The 5,362-nt window shown below is 57.6% G+C and overlaps 1 protein-coding gene across 3 annotated transcripts; it reads left to right on the top strand.

Moving 5' to 3' along the window:
* Positions 1-524: 524 nt before the first annotated feature.
* LOC101551788 (class I histocompatibility antigen, Gogo-B*0103 alpha chain-like) lies at positions 525-4,316 on the top strand. 3 transcript variants are annotated; one of them, XR_008628415.1, is made up of 8 exons: positions 525-872; positions 1,162-1,428; positions 1,604-1,882; positions 2,451-2,726; positions 2,846-2,962; positions 3,310-3,424; positions 3,560-3,607; positions 3,755-3,818. XR_008628415.1 is itself a non-coding variant. In XM_055124339.1 (8 exons), the coding sequence occupies exons 1-8, from the start codon at positions 806-808 to the stop codon at positions 3,757-3,759; spliced, it is 1,092 nt and encodes a 363-aa protein (XP_054980314.1). In that variant the 5' UTR covers positions 526-805; the 3' UTR covers positions 3,760-4,316. The 3 variants fall into 3 exon arrangements, 2 of the variants coding, with proteins under 2 accessions (XP_054980314.1, XP_054980313.1); XM_055124339.1 differs by having other exon boundaries at positions 526-872; positions 3,392-3,424; positions 3,755-4,316; XM_055124338.1 differs by having other exon boundaries at positions 526-872; positions 3,285-3,424; positions 3,755-4,316.
* Positions 4,317-5,362: the final 1,046 nt, after the last annotated feature.

Raw genomic sequence — 5,362 nt, 5'->3', positions numbered from 1 at the left:
CGGCCGCGCGGTTTTCGGGTTTCTGTATAAAGTCCAGGGAAAGTACAACTAGAAATAACATCACTACAAACTTTTACCATTTTATGGTACTCATAAGATGGAGAAACCTAGAGAGAGGCTCGGCGTCTCCATTTTGCGCTCAGAAAGCCGTGGCCCTGCGCTGTGCTCGGGAGGAAGGAGTTGAGAGAGAGAGGTTAAAGGAATTGGGGGATGCCCGGTTCCCACTGTTTCAGCCCTCCGTGGGGTCTCCGATCGCGTGCCGGAATTAGTTCAGTGGGCTGCTTGGAGTCCAAGGGCGCTTCCTTGGGCTCTTCCATCATGCTCGCTCCGGCAGGGTCCAAAGGGAAGCACACATGGGGGAGGTGGGTTTAAGTATCTATCTTCGGTGGGCGGGGGTCACCGCTCCCGCCCCCTGGGGTCTCCCGCAAGCGCATGCGTCCTGTTTCAGCTGGCTCTGCGTCTCCATTTTGCGCTCAGAAAGCCGCGGCCCCTGCGCTGTGCTCCGGAGGAAGGAGTTGAGAGAGAAAGGTTAAAGGAATTGGGGGATGCCCGGTTCCCACTGTTTCAGCCCGCCGTGGGGTCTCCGATTGCGTGCCGGAATTAGTTCAGTGGGCTGCTTGGAGTCCAAGTGCGCTTCCTTGGGCTCTTACGTCATGCTCGCTCAGCGGCAGGGTCCAAAGGTCCTTGACTCAGCAATCCTCACTCCCATTGGGCGTCGCTGTCTAGATCAGCCAATCAGCGTCCGTGACGCTCCCAGTTATGAATTGACTGGAGAGGGAGTCAGAACCCGCCTGCTTCCTTAAGTATGTGGGAGCCGCGACCCCTCCTGCTGCTGCTTTTGGGGGCCCTGGCCCTGACCCAGACCCGGGCGGGTGAGTGCGGGATCCGGCGGGGATCCCCGTTCCTTGTGGGGGGATGGGTGGGGACTGCCAGGCACTGATGTGCAGGACCCCGAGAAGGAGCTTCTCCGGTTCCCTGCCCGGATGCCCCAAATGTTCCTCCTTGTGCCCCCCAACCCACAACTCACCCCCGCCCCTAAGTCTCGCCCCTCTCGGTCCCTCCCCCCTTCCCGTCTCCCGAGCCCCCTCCCTTTCCCTCACCCTGGCCCCGGGGCGCGCGGGGGGCGGGTCGGGCCGGGTCTCACCCCTTCCCCTCCCCCAGGCCCCCACTCCCTCTGGTACTTCTCCACCGCCGTGTCCCGGCCCGGCGGGGAGCCCCGCTTCATCGCCGTCGGCTACGTGGACGACACGCAGTTCGTGCGCTTCGACAGCGACTCGGCGAGTCCGAGGATGGAGCCGCGGGCGCCGTGGGTGGAGCAGGAGGGACCCGAGTACTGGGAGGGGGAGACGCGGAAAGTCAAGGACGCCGCACAGACTTTCCGAGGGAGCCTGAACACCGCGCTCGGCTACTACAACCAGAGCGAGGCGGGTGAGCGCGGCCGGGCAGGGACGAGCCAACGCGGGGACAGGCCGGGTCGCCCCGAGGCGGGTCCGAGCGTCCCCGAGGCTGAGGGACCCGCCCCAGACGCTTGACAGGGAGCCGCCGCGGGGACCGGGCCCCGGTTTCGTTTTCGGTTCGGGGTTAATCTGTGCGGGCGGGTCAGACTCTCACACCATCCAGTGGATGTACGGCTGCGACGTGGGGTCCGACGGGCGCCTCCTGCGCGGGTACAGTCAATACTCCTACGACGGCGCCGACTACGTCGCCCTGAACGAGGACCTGCGCTCCTGGACGGCGGCGGCGGGCACGCAGGCTTGGAGAACCCAGCGCAAGTGGGAGCAGTGGGGTGAGGTTGAGTACCGCAGGAACTACCTGGAGAACATCTGCGTGGAGTGGCTCCTCAGATACCTGGAGAACGGGAAGGACACGCTGCTGCGCGCAGGTACTGGGTCCCCGGTGTTGATGACCCCTGACCTTCCCTGGGAGGGGTGGGGGACTCCCCACAGGGGGCACATAGTGGGGTTCAGTGTCCGAACAGCGCCCCTTCTTCAGTCAGGAGAGGGACGGACACGCCTGGTTTCCATATTCTGTACCAAAGAGACCCGCCCTCCCCTCAGGCCACCCTGTGTCCTCAGAACCCTGAAGTTACTCGGTTTGTGTGTTTGGGGGGGGCAGGGGGGGAGAGGGAGGGGTGACCTTCTCTGAAATAACGAATATGGCTTCCCTGGGGCCGGGCAGCCATCTGTGAACTGTCTCAGATCTCAGCTCTGACTCCTGCTTCTCTCAGTCACTCACCCTCCACCCAGGGCAGGACAGAGTCACTGTCTCCTGAGAGACCCTAACCTCCTTCCCTAACCCTATTCTAGAACTTTCCAAGGAATTACGATTTTACCCAGTTTCTCCAGTCAAGCTTGTGTCTGGATTTTTACCTCCTTTGCAAACCAATTATCCTGTTCAACCTCATTTTGGAAGTGACACAAAATGTGAATTTTTTTCAATTTTCTCCTCAGAAGCCCCCAGAAGCCACATCACCCGCCACCCCTTCTCTGACCGGGAGGTCACCCTGAGGTGCTGGGCCCTGGGCTTCTACCCTGCCGACATCACCCTGACCTGGCAGCGTGATGGGGAGGACCTGACCCAGCACACAGAGCTGGTGGAGACCAGGCCTGCAGGGGATGGAACCTTCCAGAAGTGGGCGGCTGTGGTGGTGCCTTCTGGAGAGGAGCAGAGATACACGTGCCGTGTGCAGCACCAGGGGCTGCCGGAGCCTGTCACCCTGAGATGGGGTGAGGAGGGGGACGGGGCACAGAGCCTGTTCTCAGGGAGTCAAGGTTGGCCCCTCTGGGGAACTGTTGAGGGTCAGGCTGGGGCTGGGGGTCAGACCCTCTCCTTCCTCCCTTCCCAGAGCCCCCTTCTCAGCCCACCATCCTCACTGTGGGCATCATTGTCGGCCTGGCTCTCCTCGGGGCTGTGGTCACTGGAGCTGTGGTGGCAGCTGTGATCAGCAGGAGGAAGCGCTCAGGTAAGATGGGCTGGGGAGGGGGAATCTGTCCAACATAGAAAGTCTTCAGTCTTGTCCCATTTTGGGGGTCTGCCCCCCATATTAGCTCTCCTGCCTCATTAGCGGGAGCACCACCCGCCCCTGTGCTGTTGCTCACCATCCCCTGTGTGTGCCGCTCTCAGGTTTGCTCAGTAAAGACACATTCACCTCCATAAGCTGGGCATGAACCTGGTTCCCAGGGTCCCAGGTCACAGGGACTTTCCCTGTGAGCACAGACCACCAGGAAGAGACTGGTCAGTACAGGAACCTCTCGTTCCTGTGTATTTCCTGGTCTTGCCCTCAGTGTTCAGAGTTCTGATGCCTCCCAGGGTTTCCGGGCCTAGAGAGCTGCTCTGTGGGCTCAGGACCCAGTGCTCTCCCCGACCTTGCCTCGGCTGTTTCCTTCCGCAGGTGAGGAAGGAGGACAGTACACTCAGGCTGCAAGTAAGTGTGGGCAGGGCTGGGGCCCTGGAATCCTGGGGACAGAGACCGGAGCCCACGGGGAGCTCCCGCACCCCTAGTTCCTCCTCTAGTCCCACCCCTGGGGGCTCTGACCTTGGCCTGTTTGTTCCTCCCCAGACAGCGACAGTGCCCAGGACTCTGATGAGTCTCTCTCGAACCCTAGAGGTGAGACTCTGGAGGCTGGAGTGGGTGGGATTGGGCAGAGGGGACAAGACTGGGTTTGTGGGTACTTTGAGACGGATACTGGGAGCTTGCTCAGGATGTCACCACTTCTGTCACTCACCTGGATCTCTTCATTCTTTTCTCTCACAGTGTGAGACAGCTGCCCCTCTGGGTTCCTCACATTCCAAAGTTGTGACCCAATAACTGCTGATTTGGGGCTGGAGTGATAGCACAGCGCGTAGGGCATTTGCCTTGCATGCAGCCAACCTGGGTTCGATTCCCAGCGTCCCATATGGTCCCCTGAGCACCGCCTGGAGTAATTCCTGAGTGCAGAGCCAGGAGTAACTCCTGAGCATCACCAGGTGTGACCCAAAAAGAAAAAAAAAAAGAACTGCTGATTCTCCTTCTGCCCTGGGACCTGAGTGTGTCTGTGTCCTGTCACACACTGTGAGGGGGGAGACTGGCAAACCCCTGCCCACCAGACCCTCCACACTGACCTGCGTTCTCTCCCTGATGCTCTGGGCTGTGCCAGCAGAGACAGGACTCAGCTGTCTCCATCTGTGTTAGCTTCTTGTTTTCCTGAATAATGTTTCTCCCTTACTGAAACCAGCATCTGATTTGCATTTTTCTAATTCCTGTTTTGTGGGGTTGAGGGTTAATAAAGGAAATCCCTGAAATTTGAGTAGAAAAAAATAAAAATCTTGAGACTTTCCATGTGTTTTCTGTTTTGATTTTAGTCTGTCCCACATGTGACTGGAGAGGCTGAGTGGGAAAGGGAAGTGATAGAGGTGTGCCCAGTCTGTCCCTGTCTCAGTCATTATGGGCTTTGATGCAGTCACTCTTCTGTCTGGGTCACTTCTCCTGCTCCTTGTCCTGGTCCCTCAGTAGCACCTCGTCCCACAGGCCCTTGCTCACAGTGACTCAGGTCACACCCGGCCTCATCCTGTCCCAGGACCTTGAGCAGTGAGGACTTCTGTGCTGGTCAGTCTAAGATCAGGCTTGCATCTGCTCCTCAGCCCCATCTGAGTGCTTATTTGTTGCTTCTGTGCAGGAGGCTGCCTGTTCTCTTGTACACACATTCACAGCTCATTCTCTCAGTGTGTGTCCCCATCTCTGAGCCTCAGGAGGCATTTGCCTCTCACTGTCCCCTCAAGACCCAGCATGGCCCCTGCACACGGGAGTCTCTGTGGTATCAGGAGACGAGTGTTCAGACTTGCCATGTTGGAATTCAGGCCTCCCACCCACCAACTCTGAAGCTCTAGGAATCTCAGCGCTGTCTGTGATCTGAGTTCATGAATTTATAAACTACTCTCAGTTACCTTCAAACTTAGGGGCTAGTAAATGGGATTTGTAAACCCAAGATCCTCTTATCGTAAGAGAGAAAGTGCTGTGTGCTGTGGGATGCCAGTGAGGGAGGGGATAAAGTAAGGATGAGAAGCACTTGTGAGAAAAGACGAGGTGACACCGATGTCACTTGGAGTAGACATTGCAGCTGCCACACCATGGCATGTTTGCTGAGGTAACTGAATAAGACAGTATTTCTAACATGGCCTACACTGATCTTCTACCCACAGTGCCAGATATGGGGATGATATTTTGGGGTCTATCAAACAACAGAGAATGAAAATCACGCAAAACTTACCAGCCTTTGAGATTTAGTAGGAAGAGAGAGACTTACACTGAAAATATAATAACCGAGGCAAATGTTCTGGTTTGAAATTGGTAATTTCTGGGGAAAACGGGACGTACTTATAAGTG

The sequence above is a fragment of the Sorex araneus genome, chromosome 2, assembly GCF_027595985.1.
Source record: "Sorex araneus isolate mSorAra2 chromosome 2, mSorAra2.pri, whole genome shotgun sequence".
In the NCBI taxonomy this organism is placed as follows: Eukaryota; Metazoa; Chordata; class Mammalia; order Eulipotyphla; family Soricidae; genus Sorex; species Sorex araneus.
Note: the sequence above shows the minus strand (reverse complement) of the source record. Positions and strands in the feature narration are given on the sequence as shown.

Bases quoted from the DNA above. Each gene is read 5' to 3' on its own strand.
- LOC101551788 (XM_055124338.1), top strand. From the start codon at position 806: ATGTGGGAGCCGCGACCCCTCCTGCTGCTGCTTTTGGGGGCCCTGGCC. The intron at 2,963-3,284 runs GTAAGATGGGCT...TCTTGCCCTCAG, and splicing joins CAGCAGGAGGAAGCGCTCAG to TGTTCAGAGTTCTGATGCCT. The intron at 3,425-3,559 runs GTAAGTGTGGGC...GTTCCTCCCCAG, and splicing joins ACAGTACACTCAGGCTGCAA to ACAGCGACAGTGCCCAGGAC.